Source organism: Chlorocebus sabaeus, chromosome 23, assembly GCF_047675955.1.
Source record: "Chlorocebus sabaeus isolate Y175 chromosome 23, mChlSab1.0.hap1, whole genome shotgun sequence".
NCBI lineage: Eukaryota > Metazoa > Chordata > Mammalia > Primates > Cercopithecidae > Chlorocebus > Chlorocebus sabaeus.
Window position 1 is genome coordinate 440,109 of NC_132926.1, and position 15,130 is coordinate 455,238.

General features: G+C 50.9%; 1 protein-coding gene, 1 long non-coding RNA gene and 2 other non-coding genes across 4 annotated transcripts in view; 3 read left to right on the forward strand and 1 right to left on the reverse strand.

Moving 5' to 3' along the window:
- The window catches only part of LOC140709931 (uncharacterized), a 99,670-nt gene extending 94,751 nt beyond the window's left edge, over positions 1 to 4,919 (reverse strand). Inside the window, exon 1 of the long non-coding RNA XR_012090718.1 lies at positions 4,077 to 4,919. This is a non-coding gene — a long non-coding RNA (uncharacterized lncRNA). The remainder of the gene's footprint in view (positions 1 to 4,076) is intronic.
- Positions 4,920 to 7,455: 2,536 nt separating this feature from the next.
- On the forward strand, positions 7,456 to 13,916 carry RACK1 (receptor for activated C kinase 1). Its single transcript, XM_008015592.3, has 8 exons — positions 7,456 to 7,716; positions 9,043 to 9,214; positions 9,693 to 9,840; positions 11,312 to 11,407; positions 11,735 to 11,845; positions 12,630 to 12,770; positions 13,140 to 13,250; positions 13,807 to 13,916. Exons 1-8 carry the CDS (start codon positions 7,608 to 7,610, stop codon positions 13,870 to 13,872), a joined length of 954 nt encoding a protein of 317 aa, XP_008013783.2. The 5' UTR covers positions 7,456 to 7,607; the 3' UTR covers positions 13,873 to 13,916.
- Positions 8,003 to 8,070, forward strand: LOC119623062 (small nucleolar RNA SNORD95). Its single transcript, XR_005238601.1, has one exon. It is a non-coding gene; the product is annotated as a small nucleolar RNA SNORD95 (small nucleolar RNA).
- On the forward strand, positions 9,497 to 9,575 carry LOC119621968 (small nucleolar RNA SNORD96 family). The gene has a single exon (XR_005238598.1). It is a non-coding gene; the product is annotated as a small nucleolar RNA SNORD96 family (small nucleolar RNA).
- Positions 13,917 to 15,130: the final 1,214 nt, after the last annotated feature.

Below are 15,130 nucleotides of genomic sequence, written 5' to 3' on the forward strand. Positions count from 1 at the left end.
TCCCTCTAAGTTATTACTTGTCTCACCTCCTCCCTCCCCCCAAAGGAAGGGGAAAGATGGACACCTCGGGGATTTGAATTAGAAATAGCCCTTTGGAGGGTTTTTGGGTGTTTTTTTTGTTTTGTTCTTTTCATTTTTTTACACAGCTCCAAACAGCCAAGTGAAATAAAAATAGCCTTTAAGAACAAGGAGGCTCATCCTATATAGCAATTCCCCCTGCTGAGGTTTGTGCTTAGGCCTTCCTACCTTTCTCGTCTCATCTATTTTCTTTTTTTGTTGAGACTGAGTTTTACCCTTGTCGCTTAGGCTCTGGAGTGTAGTGACACGATCTCGGCTCAGTGCAACCTCCGCCTCCCAGGTTCAAGAAATTCTCCTGCCTCAGCCTCTGGGGTAGCGGGGATTACAAGCGTGTGCCACCACACCCAGCTAATTTTTTTATATTTAAAAAAATTGTAATTTTAATTGTTGGCCAGGCTGGTCTCGAACTCCTGACCTCAGGTGATCTGCCCACCTCGGCCTCCCAAAGTGTTGGGATCACAGGCATTAGCCACCACACCCAGCTATCTCCCCTCCTCTTAAGGGACTGAGTTCCCAACTTAGAGCCCTTTGGTTGACAGTTCCAGCTGGCAGTAAGCAGAGTCCTACAGAGATAAGGGGGGATCCAGGTGGCCTGGAAAGGACCCATGGAGCTCACATCCCCTTTTTCTCTGACATTTCCTAGGCATATAGAATCCCTTCTACCCCTACAGCAAAGGATGTGATTTCTCAGCAGGCCCTGGCCATTTAGCCTTAGTGTGAGCAGAGAGGACTGCCCTTTATCCCTCATACAAATTTGAGCTAGCCAGCCCCAGGGTCCCATTCTGACCTTTTTCCCACCCTAGTTCATATGAAGTTCTCTCTCCAGTAGAAAGCTGAGAAAGTGAAACTTGGGTCATCTTTTGTTTCTCTCTACCATCTAATGCTACTTTAAATCCTTTAACAAGGAGGCTAGAAGCTTGCCTTCTCCCTGCATTTCCTTTTTTTTTTCTCTTTTTGAGATGGAGTCTCCCTCTGTCACCCAGGCTGGAGTGCCGTGACGCAATCTCGGCTCACTGCAACCTCTGCCTCCTGGGTTCAAGTAATTCTCCTGCCTCAGCCTCCCAAGTAGCTGGGATTACAAGCGTGCACCACCACGCCCAGCTAATTTTTGTATTTTTAGGAGAGACAGGGTTTCACCATGCTGGTCAGGCTAGTCTTGAACTCCTGACCTCAAGTGACCCGCCTGCGTTGGCCTTCCAAAGTGCTGCGCCCAGCCATCCCTGCATTTATTATAGTCCTGCCTGGACCATCCCCTTTCCACAGCCTATGACTCTGTATCTGCCAAAGCACCCAGGCCTAGCCCACAGTCCATCTCCCAAAGAAGCCCCAATAGACAACAGAATGCTTTCTGGGGGACTGCTAGACCTCAGACTTCTGCCTAAAATGTATGCTGAATCTTTATCAGGAAATAAACATTTTTTAAAAAGTTAATGACCAGGCTGGCTAACATGGTGAAACCCTGTCTCTACCCAAAAAGACAAAAATCAGCTAGGCATGGTGGCGCACACCTGTAGTTCAAGCTACTCAGATGACTGAGGTGGGAGAATCGCCTGAACCCAGGGGGCGGAGGTTGCTGTGAGTCAAGATGGCACCACTGCACTCCAGCTTGGGTGACAGTGAGACCCTGTCTCAAAAAAAAAAGATAAAATAAACCGCAGTTGATCTCTGATCTCTTTGTAAGATTTGTTCCAGGAACTGATTTAATTTCATAACCCACCTCACTAAGAGTGGAACAGCACCTATACTTGTACTTGTACTCCTGTTTTCTGGTCTCCCAACTTCTCGCCCTGTCACCCAGGCTGGAGTGTAGTGATGTGATCATAGCTCACTGCAGCCTCCAACTTCTGGGCTCAAGCGATCCTCCTGCATCAGCCTTCTAAGTAGCTGGGACTACAAGTGTGCAGCACCATGCCTAGCTAAATTTTTAAAAAATCTTATAAAGATGGGGTCTCACTGTTGGTCTTGAACACCAGAGCTCAAGTGATCCTCCCACCTCAGGCTCCCAGACTGCTGGGATTACAGGTGTGAGCCATGCTCAACCAAAAAGCTCCTATATACAGAGCCCCATTCTAGACACTGGAGTGAAGGAGGTAGTGTAGGGATGAGAGAGGACTGGAAGAGATGTTCCACCTCTTAATCATAAGGTCTTTAGTAAGTACTCAGTCCCTCCTTTAGTACTACTTAGTAGGAGTCTTGCACCACCACCCCCCGCTAAATTTAGGGTCCCCCTAGAGACCTTCCTGTATAGCACCTCAGCCTTTGGCTTGACTCATTTGTCTTGATTACTGCTGTAGCTTCTTAACTCTTCTTGTTTCTAGTTTTATTCCTCCAACCTAGCCTGCACCCTGACAATAAATGCCTTTTTAGCAGGTAGCAATAAAAACTTGTTCTAAAAAAAGTAGTAGTCTAGGCGGACAGTGCTGAGATCAGACTTTTTTTTTTTTTTTTTTTTTTTTTGAGACAGAGTCTCACTCTATCGCCCAGGCTGGAGTGCAGTGGCATGATCTCTCCTCACTGCAACCTCCACCTCGCAGGTTCAAGCGATTCTCCTGCCTCAGCCTCCCGAGTAGCTGGGACTACAGGCACCCGCCACCAGGCCCATCTAATTTTTTGTATTTTTAGTAGAGACGGGTTTCACCGTGTTAGCCAGGATGGTCTCGATCTCCTGACCTCGTGATCTGCCTGCCTTGGCCTCCTGAAGTGCTGGGATTACAGGCCTGAGTCACCGTGCCCAACGGAGATCAGACTCTTAAAGAAACTACTCTAGGCTTCAGGACAAAATCCAGATCCCTTAGCAGCAAGGCCTTCCAGACTAGAGCTCTTTGCCCCTCAGGGGTTTCACTCCCTAACAGTCCCTCGAAGCTATCCCTCCCTAACCTCTGCACCTACGCTGATCCCTCTGCCTGGAATGCCCTTCCTTTAACTACTTGACCTTTACTTTTCAACCCATGAGGCTAGCCACCAAAATTAGAATCTTCCACAGGCCAAACCCTCTACTGGGTGGTGAGAATGCAACACTTAGCAGAAACAGAGCAGTCCTTGTGAGGAGACTCCTGAGGGGTAAGAAGGACCAGTATATGCTACATGACCGCTATGAAAGCATGAAACACACCTGGTCTAGACCTCAGGGTCCCAGAGGCTTCCCTGAACAGGCAACCTAAGCTGAGACCCCAAGGAAACTTGGATTGAATTGAGAGGGTTGGGGAGGGATGTGATGGGCCTTCCAGGCAGAACAATGTATGTTCTGTGTGGGAGAGAACTAATGAGTTTGGAGGAAGAGGGGAGGGCCTGTGTGGCCACAAAACACAAGAGTATGGGACATGCCAGAGAAAGCCACACTGATTTTGCAGGGAGACAGTAAAGATTTTGGTCATCATCTTAAAGTATGTGGGAAAGCCTCCTGCCCAGAGTTTTAGCTGGCAGTCAGTAGGCCCTCTGGTCCTGGCCACGCACCTTTCCCTCAGCCTCACCTCAGCATTCAAGGGAAAACCTGTCACCCTGCAAGCCCTCCAGGGTCTGGAATGCTGGCAGGAGGGGATAGATGCCTCTGCTCCTGGAGAAAAGGGCCTCTGGCAGGGAAGCCTGAGGGGTTCGTTCCAACTGTACAGGTCCTGTGGACTACTCTCAGAAATGGAATGGTGAGATGGACTTTCATAGAAGAGCCTCTCCAATTTCTCCTTGGGACTTTTTTTTTTTTTTTGAGACAAGAGTCTCCCTCTGTCGCCCAGGCTGGGGTGCAGTGGCGCGATCTCCGCTCACTGTAAGCTCCGCCTCCCGGGTTCCAGCCATTCTCCCGCCTCAGCCTCCCGAGTAGCTGGGACTAAGGCGCCGCCTCCACGCCCGGCTAATTTTTTGTATTTTTAGTAGAGACGGGGTTTCACCGTGTTAGCCAGGATGGTCTCGATCTCCTGACCTCGTGATCCTCCCGCCTCGTCCTCCCAAAGAGCTGGCATTACAGGCCTGAGCCACCGCGCCCGGCCTCTCCTTGGGACTCTTACCTTGTGTGGAATGAAAGTGGTGCCTCTGGGGTCCCAGACACGGGGGAGAGGAGGCAGCCCAGGGGTTGGAGAAGTGGTGAGACCCAGAGGAACGGTGGACCCAGTCAGGAAGGGTCCTGCCAACAGGGCCTGGGCCAGCCTCGGGGTCTTCCCAAAAAGCAGGTGGGGGCCTCCAGCAAGCTTCCCACCTCTGTGAGGCTGGAGAAGAGGCCCCCTGGATGAGAAGGCAGAGGCCGGCAGGCCCGGCGGGCGCAGGCACAGGGAGACTTCTGGTGGGAAGAGCTTGACTGACTCAGCCTCCTCCAGCGGCTGCAGGACGTCCCCCCGCTAGAAGGGGCCGGGCTCCCTTTGCTGACCCAGAGTCAACCCAGCGATTCGTCCTGGAGAGGTGGGGGCCCCGGCCCAGAGTGCGTGCCTATGCCGGGAGCTGGGCGAGGACGGGGCACAGCCACAGCTGGGTGCCCAACGGGAAAGGCGGCCGTTCCCCCTCAAGCTACACCTAAAGGGGCCCCCAGGGTCGAGGCCACGTCTCCTTCGGCTCAGGGCTGAACTTCAGTGACCACCGTGGCCTGCGGGCATCCCCTGGCAGGGACGGAGGGGGTTGGAGGAAAACTCCGAAGGGAAAGGCCGAATCCTGCAGGGTCTGGTCGTCGGAAAGCCGCCTCCCTCTCCTCGGGCTGGCATCGCCATCGGGGTCCACACGGGCTCTAAGACAAAACTCCAATTTCCCCCAAGGCCCCATAGGAGGGGCGCTGCCACAGTCGCCTATTTTTAGTGCAAGCGAACCCGGCCGGGAGAGGCCGGCAGGAGCCGCGAGCATTCCCGAGGTCTCGGCCCAGGTCTCGCGAGGCAGGGAAAGAGGGCAGCCCTGGGGCGGAGGGGGAAAGGGGGCGGGGCAGGGTGGGGTTGGGCGCGGCAACCTCCCGCTGCCGGGACAGGGACCAGCGCCGCGCGGAAAGGTCTTTTATTTGGGCGTGGGTCGGAGACCTGGAGCGAGGTTCGTGTTAAACCTGGACTCCCTGTGGAACGTTTAAGAAAAAGAGAACCGAATGAGGTTTCTCGAAAGGAAAAAAGAATTTGACAGTGTAATCTAGTGCTACTCCTCGGCGTTTTAGGGCCCTAACCCGGGAACCCCTCGGATCGCGAATCTCAGTCCACAGCGGGAGGCGGGTGTGGTGGTTCACCTATTTGCGCCCGAGGGCTTAGGGAGGCGCTGGCGTGACCCGAGTCGGGGGCAGCAAGCTGGTTAGCGGGTGGGTGAAGGCAGGGGTCTTCCACGACCACCACAGAAACAAAACACCTGGGTCGGGGTTGAGTCCTGTGTTGGAAAAGCGAAAGAACAGTCAGCTGGGGGTGCCAAGAAGTTAGGTGATGTACAAACCTGGAGCCTTAGGATGGTCCACAGGCTGCGGAGGACCACAGCCAGGACAGCGTTCCGCGGAGCCCAACAGAGACTGCGCGGAAGGCAGGGGAATCTGCCATGGACCAGTTGAGCAAGCTGTTTCAGGGAGGGATCCAGGCCTCTGCACACCTGGGCATGTACAGCCTGCGGCAGCTCTGCCACCGTCCCTCGCCTGTCTTCTGCGTTTACGCAGGCTTTCTAGCAGACATTGCCAAGGTTCTTCTCCAGGCCTTCAAGGCCGTAGGTTAACTGCGCCCTCCATTTCACTGCCCTGTCCTCAGCCCCTCCACACTCCAGCTCAGTACGTTGGCACTAACTCTTCCCTCCGATTGAAACATTCTTCCCCTACACGACGTCCCTCCATGGAACATTATTCTCCCATATAGCCACAGTGCTCTCTCCGCGTATCTGCTCCAATGTTCTTCCCTCTTCGCATACCGCCGGAACTGCAAATAAACCAGGGTCCCCCGTCTGTCTTGTTCACAGCTTTGTCCCCAAAACCTAAGATAAGGCCTGGTACCCAAGAGGTGCTCACTAAGTTTCACAACATTTACTCTGCCAGACGTTCTTCAGGGCGCTTAATTTGCTTCTTTACTTTCCACACCACCATGTAATGTAGATACTAATATTATTTCCAATCTCATTTCACAGATGAGAAACAAAAGTTGATAGATGTCACAAATAGAAAAGTGACATCTTTATTTTGCATAGATGTTGGTGGCTGCTATCATCCTGATCTGTCCCCCTGTTTAAAACTACTTGAAGAGACACGGTGCCCAATACTGTCTCTTATAGTCAGATGTGAGAGAATGAGAGTCATTACTTGTTTAAATTCCTGCGGTAGAGCGGAAGGCAGAAGGACAGCTAGGTATCCGTGTTCCACCGCTTCCCTGTCTGGGCACGTCCTTCAGGGTGCAACTGGACCCCCAGACGCCTGGGCTTTTGTGTGCAGTGACTGGGCCCAGAGAGAACTTTCCAGTGGATGTCCCCAGAAGTCAGAACTTTAAGGTCCTCCTTTGGGCGTTTCCGTTTCTGCGAGAGCTTCCCGTGTTCTGACCTAGGCAGGAATGGATTGGCAGTCTAGCAACACACAGGGCAATTTTCACCTTATTATTTTATTGTATGTATGTATTTATTTATTTGAGTCGGAGTCTCGCTCTACTGCCCAGGCTGGAGTGCAGTGGTGGGATCTCGATTCACTGCAACTTCCGCCTCCCAGGTTCAAAGGATTCTCCTGCCTTAGCCTCCCGAGTAGCTGGGATTACAGGCACCCGCCACCACACCTGGCTAATTTTATTTATTTATTTATTTATTTATTTATTGGAAAGAGGTTGCATCATGTTGGCCAGGCTAGTCTCGAACTCCTGACCTCAAGTGATCCACCCGCCTCGGCCTCCCAAAGTGGTAGGATTACAGGCACGAGCCACTGCGCCGGCAAAAAGAGACCAATTTTTAGTACATCCAGAGTAACCCTCTCCTGCCTTAGTCCAGCCTGGACTAAGTCCTTCCAGAGTTGGTGTGCATCAGAACAAAAACCTCTTGAGGGGAGGACGGTCCCGCGGAAGCACAGTTTTAAAGTTTATTTTTAAAATTTTAATGCCATACTTTTTTAAATTGCCCATCGCGTTACCCACGGTAGTGAACTGAAAATTAAGCTCTCCTGTGGTTGCCCCGTCAACTCTCCCCGCACCAAGTGGAACAGGCGGAGCTCGAGCTATGCCACATAGGGGCGGGGAAGCTGCCAGGGAGTCCTCATGGGAATGTGCCGTACACTTCACCTCTTTCGCTTCTCGCTCTACATCATCCCTGAGAAGCCTTTTTAAACACTTGAACGTGCTTGTTTCAGAATGTATTTGTAAAGCGCTGTCAGATTATGTTGTACGGAAGTGGGGACTGTGATGCCGTGCAATTTCCCTTTGCCTTTTGCATTACATGGCGCCGCCATCTTGAGCAGAAGTGTATTATGGGGCTCGCCATTTTACTTGGTCGAGCGGGTATTTCCGGTTCCGGCGGGGGCTTCTTTCTCTCTTTTACTGCAAGGCGGCGGCGGTAGCGGTCGTGTTGCTGGTTTCCCTGAGCCATCTAGTGCCATCCTCGTCGCTGCAGCGACACACGCGCTCGCCGCCGCCATGACTGAGCAGATGACCCTTCGTGGCACCCTCAAGGGCCACAACGGCTGGGTAACCCAGATCGCTACTACTCCGCAGTTCCCGGACATGATCCTGTCCGCCTCTCGAGGTACGGACTAAGGTAGATTTCAGGACCCGAGATTGCAGGGCTGGGGGATCCGCGTGTCGTCGGGCAGGCCGGTGGCGCGCGCGCTGTCGGGGACTGACAAACTTCTCTGCCTCACTGTGATTTGGGGCGTGCGGACGCGAGCCCAGGCCTCAGCCCGGGCGAACCACATTGCAGATGAGGACCTAGACTAGAGCGGCTCGTGGCTGTTAGGGTTGGAGAGCTGGAAACTTTTAAAATATCTTCTGCCTTCCCCTTCGTAGTGTGGCCGGGGGCCTACGGGCCGGGCGGGGCGGTGATGACCCCAACATGCCATCTGAGTGTCGGTGCTGAAATCCAGAGGCTGTTTCTGAGCTGCCGCCCGGCCCAAGGCTCGTGGGGAGGCGGGTGGACTCCAGAGGACCTCGTGGGTCAAGTCTCGGCCTACCTTTTCTGCCCCTGGGTCTCCCCTCCCCGTCCCTATCCCTGTGTGCCTGACTGCGTTTAGACACTTGTTGTGCTTCCCCTTTGCTCCTACGCTGTTAAGAATTGTCTGAGTCTTGAATCATGTCTGGCTGTTCATCGTAACATGTGTTGAGTGGGACAGGTTTCAGTAAAAGCATCCAATCCTGTAGCGCCTAAAGTGGCTTTTCCAGCATTCATCACTACATTTCTGTCGGCCCTCAGAGGGAGGCATGGGAGGCCCCAGCTACTCTACAGCCATAAACTGCTGTGCATTCGGTTGCAGAGAAGATACGTGGTGGCTGTTGAGTTCGTCTGAGTTTCAGGAAAGGGTGTCTGTAATTTCTGGCACCTAAATTAAGTTCTCAGGATACAGACCGGGCACGGTGGCTCACGCCTATAATCCCAGCACTTTGGGAGGCAGAGGCGGGCGGATCACCTTAGGTCAGGAGTTCGAAACTAGCCTGGCCAATGGTGAAACCCCATCTCTAGTTTAAAAAAAAAAAAAAAAGCCAGGCCTGCTGGGGGCGGCCTGTAATTCCAGCTACTAGGGAGGCTGAGGCAGAATTGCTTGAACACGGGAGGTGGAGGTTGCAGTGAGCCGAGATCATGCCATTGCACTCCAGCCTGGGTGACAGAGTGAGACTCAATCTCAAAAAAAAAAAAAAAGTTATCACGGTACAGTTTAGCTCTGCGTGCGTTTTTAGTCTGGAATAGAGCCACTCAGTCCTGGCCTGTAACTGCTCTTGTAGTCTGTTGTTCCATCCCTCCTTAAGCATCCTTAGTTGTTAACCCATTCATGACCTTGACACTTAGTGAATTATCCAGTGTGTTAACAAACTGGCTGCGGGTTCCTCACTGGTTTTTCTTCTGTTTTGCCGCCTTTAGATAAGACTATCATCATGTGGAAACTGACCAGGGATGAGACCAACTATGGGATTCCACAGCGTGCTCTGCGGGGTCACTCCCACTTTGTTAGTGATGTGGTTATCTCCTCAGATGGCCAGTTTGCCCTCTCAGGCTCCTGGGATGGAACCCTGCGCCTCTGGGATCTCACAACGCAAGTAGCTGCTCACTTATCTCTGGGGCCTTGGGAAAGAATCTGGGCAGAAATGTGGTGGATGCAATTGGCTGGTTTCCCAGGGGAGATCCAGTCCATTTGAGAACTGGAAAGCAGACTGCACCTACAGAAGATGTTTGGCCTCCCTCGCTTTGAATTAGTTACTCAGGATTGCTGAGGAGTGTGGTTGAACATTTCTACCAGGTGTGACAGTTTTGAGTAGGCTGCAGTTTGAGCATGTTTTACCTTGAAAGCTCAGGTGACTGGCAGGTGGAATTAGAGGGTCCTAGTGATGACAGACGACATTGTCAGCCAATCCCCATGTGGGAGTGAGGACATGTCCTGCAATTCTGAAGGGATTCTCTGTCATATATGTGTGAGTGATACAATGAGACAGAGACAAGGCCCAGGAATCAGTGTGACCCTTGAATGAGAGAATGTTTGTTAAGTCTGAGAATGACAAAGTCCTCCCTCTTAGGGGCACCACCACGAGGCGATTTGTGGGCCATACCAAGGATGTGCTGAGTGTGGCCTTCTCCTCTGACAACCGGCAGATTGTCTCTGGATCTCGAGATAAAACCATCAAGCTATGGAATACCCTGGGTGTGTGCAAATACACTGTCCAGGTAAAGTGAGGCCATGGTCAGAGAGCACATCTCCAAGGATCTCTCCCACCCTCTTAACCTTTACCTGTTTTTTTTGAGACAGTCTCACTCTGTCGTCCAAGCTGAAGTGCAGTGGCACTGTGTCAGCTCACTGCAACCTCCGCCTCCCAGGCTCAAGTGATTCTGGTGCCTCAATCTCCATAGTAGCTGGTGCTACAGGTGCGCGCCACCAGGGTGGTCTCGAACTGAGCTCAGGCAATCCGCCTGCCTCAGCCTCCCAAAGTGCTGGGATTACAGGCGTGAGCCACCACAGCCTGCATATCTTTACCTTTTTTTTTTTTTTTTTTTTAAGACAGTTTCACTCATTGCCCAGGCTGGGGTGCAATGGGGAGCTGACCACAACCTCCGCCTCCCGGGTTCAAGCATTTCTCCTACCTCAGCTTCCCAAGTAGCTGGGATTACAGGCATGCGCCACCACGCCTGGTTTTGTATTTTTAGTAGAGATGGGGTTTCTCCATGTTGATCAGGCTGATCTCGAACTCCCAACGTCAGGTGATCTGCCTGCCTCAGCCTCCCAAAGTGCTGGGATTACAGGCGTGAGCCACCGTGCCCGGCTCTCTGCCTTTTTAAAGTCTTGGCTGGGCTCATGCCTGTAATCCTAGCTCTGGTAGGCCAAGGTGGGAGGATTGTTTGAGGACAGGAGAGCAGCCTGGCCAACACAGTGAGACCCCATCCATAAAAATTTTTATTTATTTTGAGATGGAGTCTCACCCTGTTGCCCAGGCTGGAGTGCAGTGTGCAATCTTGGCCCACTGCAACCTCCGCCTCCCAGGTTCATGCCATTCTCCTACCTCAGCTTCTCGAGTAGCTGGGACTACAGCATGCCCAGCTAATTTTTTGTATTTTTAGTAGAGATGAGGTTTCACCGTGTTAGCCAGGTGGTCTTGATCTCCTCACCTCGTGATCTGCCCACCTTGGCCTCCTAAAGTGCTGGGGTTACAGGCGTGAGCCACCGCACCTGGCCCTTTTTTGAGATGAAGTTGCACTCGTTCATTGCGCGGGCTGGAGTGCAATGGCACAATCTTGGCTCACTATAAACTTCGCTTCCTGCGTTTAAGCAATGCTCCTGCCTGAGCCTTCCATGTAGCTGGGATTACAGGCACCCACCACCACACCCGGTGAATTTTTGTGTTAGAGACGGTTTCACCATGTTGGCCAAGCTGATGTCAAACTCCTGACCTCAGGTGATCCACTCACCTCGCCCTCCCCAAGTGCTGGGATTACAGGCGTGAGCCACTACGTCCAGCCCCCATCTCTAAATTTAAAAAGAAATTTTTATCTGGAATCTAAAGGGATTCTGTTGAGCTTAAAGGTTTGGGTTCTGGGTTTCTGAAAGGTGCTGCCAGCCATCATCTGGCGGGGGGGGGGGGGGGGGGCGTCTAGCATTTCATGGGATAGGACTGTTTCCCCTTATTTCCTTTCCATCCTGTAGGATGAGAGCCACTCAGAGTGGGTGTCTTGTGTCCGCTTCTCACCTAACAGCAGCAACCCTATCATCGTCTCCTGCGGCTGGGACAAGCTGGTCAAGGTGAGCTTCAAGTCAAGGCAGGGGCTTTACCAGTCAGGGTGTGCTGTGCTCCCAGGTGGTCATACGCTCCAACTCCTGTGGAAAGCTTTACAGATTCTCTCAGATGACTCTTTCTCTTGTCACGTGGTCTGAAGTAGCTAATTGATGTCCCTTGTAAGTGAGCACACTGCATTGGATGTGTGTTACAATCTAAGGTTAAGTGGCCAGGACACGTTACTGAATGATAAATGGCTACTGTAGCCAGGAATGCCAACCCGTTTTTTGTTGGACCTGACCCTAGCTGATCCAGAGCCAGGATATTCACCTGTCAACTTCACATCTATGCAGGTATGGAACCTGGCCAACTGCAAGCTGAAGACCAACCACATTGGCCACACAGGCTATCTGAACACGGTGACCGTCTCTCCAGATGGATCCCTCTGTGCTTCTGGAGGCAAGGTATTTGGGGACTAGGAGTCTCCTGCTCAGTGGAAGACCAGCATCATGGAAGGAGCACTTAGCCAGCGTCTCTAACATAAAACGGCAAACATTAGTCAGGATGGTTTCAGGAGGATAATGAGATAATGGCAATCTGAGAATGTTTCCAAAGATTACTTTCAGCAAATGACAGTTAAGGCATACTGTCTGGAAGAAAACGATTATTTTCTATAAGGTTGGGTTTCTTTTGAGACGGAGTCTCAGCCGCCAAAGCTGGAGTGCAGTGGCATGATCTCAGCTCACCGCAACCATCTCCCTGGTTCAAGCAGTTCTGTCTCAGCCTCCCTAGTAGCTGGGATTATAGGCACCCACCATCATGCCTGGGTAATTTTTGTATTTTAGTAGAGACAGGGTTTCACCATGTTGGCCAGGCAGGGCTTGAACTCCTGACCTCAGGTGATCCACTGGCCTCAGCTTCCCAAAGTGCTGGGATTACAGGCGTAAGCCACAGCGCCCGGCCTAAAGTTGGTTTCTTGAAGCAGTTGATGAGATTGAGATCCTGGTTTTCAGAAACGATTAGAGTGATTTATGTAAGTTGGGAGGGGTTTTTTGATAGGGTTGGTAAGGTCTTACATTAAAGTAAAGGCATACAGAGATCAATGTTGGTATTTGAGTCATTAGCTTTCAAAGAAGCCTGAGATAATGGAGGCAAGGTAAGAATTGATTCTGACAGAATCTTGAGATGGGCAGGATTAACATCTGGAAGAAGTCACTGTGTCCTGATTTACCTTACCTGTCTGTCCAGGATGGCCAGGCCATGTTATGGGATCTCAACGAAGGCAAACACCTTTACACTCTAGATGGTGGGGACATCATCAACGCCCTGTGCTTCAGCCCTAACCGCTACTGGCTGTGTGCTGCCACAGGCCCCAGCATCAAGATCTGGGTGAGTGTGGGTTACAGTGGACTGGGTACCTGGCTGCCCTCTGAGCCTTGACAATGTTTTGGTTACGATATATACCATCTGACTCCCACCTGGTAGCTAAGCCTACTCAATCTCCACATAATTGACATTTTGGTCTGGGTAACTCTGTTGTGGTGTGCTGTCCTGTATATTTTAGGATGTGTAGCAGCATTTCCAGCTTCTACTAGATGTTGGTAGCAAACCATCCTTCCACTAGTGGCAACTAAAAATGCATCTAGGCATTGATACATGTACCCTAGGAAGCAGAATCATCCCTTTATAACTTGAGAATCTTGAGGAGGGGACTCTGTTATTGCTAAGTCTTAAGGTTGCTTTTGCCCTGTTCCCCAGGATTTAGAGGGAAAGATCATTGTAGACGAACTGAAGCAAGAAGTTATCAGTACCAGCAGCAAGGCAGAACCACCGCAGTGTACCTCCCTGGCCTGGTCTGCCGATGGCCAGGTAAGTGGTCTGTCCTCTCAGGTGACTCGGCTTCCAATTATTTTTCTCCCTCATTCTGTTAGTACATCTAGTCTGTCAGACACAAGAGCAGTGTCTTTGGCATAAAGTGAAATGACAAGCCAGGTTGATGAGGATGCCCTAGTTTGCCATGCCAGTGAATGTGTTTCTGCATCAGAGGGAAGACTGATGTGGAGCCCAGTGGCTATCAGCCTTCAGTTAATACCTTAATTCATTTGACCTGTTTTCAAATGTCTGGATCCTTATCACCAGCTGTTTCTTCCTCAAGGAATACATAACCACCACTTAAAATCTGGCTGTTAAAATGGGAGGGGTTTCTTATAGTCTGCCCAGTACGGTGGCACATGCCTACTGGAGGCTGAGGTGGGAGGATCTCTTGAACTGCAGGGGCTCAAGGCTGCAGTGAGCCAGGATCATGCCCCTGCACTCCAGCCTAGACAGTGGAGCAAGACCATATCAAAGAAAGCCACTTGTGCTGAATCTAGTGACTGCAGAGTTTACGCCAGCCTGACGTGCCCCTGCCATTTCTCCCCTGCAGACTCTCTTTGCTGGCTACACCGACAACCTGGTACGAGTATGGCAGGTGACCATCGGCACGCGCTAGAAGTTTATGGCAGAGCTTTACAAATTAAAGAAGAAAAAACTGGCTTTTCTGGCTTTTAGAAGTTTTTTTTTTTCTTACATGCATAAAAGCTCCATCCTATCTACATTGCTTACACATTAAGTTTGCACTAGCAAACTGGATGCAAGCTGTGGACTAAGTAAACAAGGCCTTGAGGGGGAAGGGGAGCTGTCAGTCTAAGTTCTCAGGATTGGGGGAGCATCAAGTGGGTGGATGTGAGAAGTCACATAGCAGTTTCCCTGAACTTAAACCCCATCAGCATCCTACATACCAGGTGCAGATCATCAGGACCTACCTTCAACCTGGGGAACCTTCTTGAGGGAAAGGACTGATTATTTCAAAGTGGTTGCAGTCAATTTTTAGGAAAAGCAGACTCCACAGGTCCAACCCCTGGCACCTAACAACGGAACAAAGATGAATCCTCATTCCCCTAAAGGTTTGAACATAATTCAGAAAATTTAAACTTCATGTTAGCAGTCTACATGGTCTTTGAGGCAAGTCAAGGGTATTTAATTCTGCAAGGCAGTTCTCACCAGAACTTAACTCACAACTAGCATTCCTCAGAGGTTCAAACTTTTGGGGTGGTGGGTCTGGAAGCATTCATAAACATAACCATAAAGTTGGCCCTACTAAACATTTCAACTGTTAGTATAACCTGTCACTCAATGCCCCACACACACACACACAGTTTATGAGGTTAGATGCCTTGTGAAAGGCCAGAACTGAGCCATTAAACTACAATTACACTTACCAATAGAAACCTCAGTACAGGGATGGAATGGTTCAAAATTTGGCTTGAGACCCCACTGCCCTTGCAGTTTTCTGTGATGACTAAGCAACTACAGCATATTGAAGGCCCATATGCACCCACTTTCTACTCCCCTCAATGGTGATGAGGCATTCCTGGCTTCAGTGCATGTATATATGGAAATAGTGTTCCTAGGACCCGGGCTTGTGAACTGTGAGTATAGAGATTCTTAGGGGAACCTCAGTCCTACAGCTTCAAAGTAATGGTAGGAAGTGGCAAACATCTCTAAGTGGACTGAAGAGTTAGTAAATCAGGTAAGAGATTAAAATGGGGAGCAGGATCTATATCCCTGTTGAAATAGGAGCCTGCCTGACAACAGTTGCAAAACATGCCTTTAACTGCAGCTAACCAGTTCTCAGTTGTGTGGCTTCTCACTGCAGGGGTTGGAAAGGAAATCCTGAGTTAAACCCTCACCTAAAGGAACGACCTCAC

What these genes read in the sequence shown, in the direction of transcription:
- RACK1 (XM_008015592.3), top strand. Translation starts at nt 7,608, where the DNA reads ATGACTGAGCAGATGACCCTTCGTGGCACCCTCAAGGGCCACAACGGC. An exon ending in GATCCTGTCCGCCTCTCGAG is followed by an intron (nt 7,717 to 9,042) that starts GTACGGACTAAG and finishes TGCCGCCTTTAG; the next exon opens with ATAAGACTATCATCATGTGG. An exon ending in GCTGGGACAAGCTGGTCAAG is followed by an intron (nt 11,408 to 11,734) that starts GTGAGCTTCAAG and finishes ACATCTATGCAG; the next exon opens with GTATGGAACCTGGCCAACTG.